This window comes from Trypanosoma theileri (genome assembly GCF_002087225.1).
Source record: "Trypanosoma theileri isolate Edinburgh chromosome Unknown TM35_Tth_181_V1, whole genome shotgun sequence".
Lineage (NCBI taxonomy): Eukaryota > Euglenozoa > Kinetoplastea > Trypanosomatida > Trypanosomatidae > Trypanosoma > Trypanosoma theileri.
This window is the reverse complement of record NW_021640023.1, coordinates 5,127-6,298: the sequence shown is the minus strand read 5'-3', so window position 1 is coordinate 6,298 and position 1,172 is coordinate 5,127. Positions and strand designations below refer to the sequence as shown.

The window sequence follows — 1,172 nt, the reverse complement described above, 5'->3', positions numbered from 1 at the left end:
ATACACCACGTGAGGGTGAAAATGGAGATAACAATGAAACTGCGGAAACACAACCTTCTGCTGACTCTCCTAACACTTCGCCCACAGTGAGTGGTGATGGTTCTGATAATGCAGCAGCTGAGAATGGCACTACATCTGGAGTGAGTGAGTCATCAAATAGCCAACAAGGTGTGGGAAATGCGGGAAATACCACCACAACAACAACAACACTTCCTCCTGAACTCACAAACAACAAGAAGGGTGATGCAGACAGCAGCAGCAGTATCAGCAGTTCTGTGTGGGTGCGTGTGCCACTACTGATTGTGGTTACACTGGCCTGTATTCTTGTGTGCTGATTGTGATGGTGGTGGTGATGGTGTGAGTCAGGTCATCCTTTGTTTTCTCTTTTCTTTTTTGCATACATCCACACTACAGTGTAACTAATCTTCCACCTGTTGGGATTTTTCTTCTTTTTTTTGTTTCTTAATGTTAATGTGTTTTCTGTGTGTTTTTGCTCTCTCTGTGTTTATCCTATAATTATTATTATTGCTACTACTCCATTGTGCGTGTGTGTGTTCTTGGAGACTCTCTCTGTTTGTGTGCCTGGGCTTGCACTGTGACAATGATGATGAGCTGCTTTTTGCAGAGGGTAAAAAAGAAATAATAATAACAGATGAATTTATTTTTATAATTGCGTATATATACACATATAGTCTTATACCCATAGTTGGTGTATATCTCTGTGTTTACTGGGTAAATTAGGCTAATGTTTAATTTCTTTTTCTTTGCTTGATGATTTTGCTGGGTGGTTCAGCCTTTTTTAAAAGATATTTGTGAGTGTGGGTTTTTGTTTTTGTTTTTACTCTTAATGAGGTTATTGCGCTTTATTGCATTCTTTAACTGGTAGGTTTTACTTTCACGATGTGAGTTTCCATAGTGGTAATCGATATGTGTGTCCTATCATGTTTGATACTTCAGTTATTTTCTTTTTTTCTCTTTTTGATTCTCTTTCTTTCTAGTTCAGTGTTTTTACGTGAAACAAACCCTTGTCTCTCTCTCATGATGATGGGCCGTGTGATGTGTGTGTTGGCCGTTGTGCTGTGCCTCACCTGCGGGTATACCATGGCGGCTGCTGCTGCTGTTGATAATGACAGTCCCAGTGGCCGTGGTGTATCCCGTGGGGCTGTGGAGGT

General features: G+C 40.8%; 1 protein-coding gene across 1 annotated transcript; it reads left to right on the top strand.

Moving 5' to 3' along the window:
• Window positions 1–335, top strand: TM35_001811000 (uncharacterized protein; the record flags this gene model as incomplete). Its single annotated transcript, XM_029031975.1, has 1 exon — window positions 1–335. A coding segment is annotated over one exon (335 nt), but the record flags the coding sequence as incomplete, so codon positions are not given.
• Between the last annotated feature and the right edge of the window lie 837 nt (window positions 336–1,172).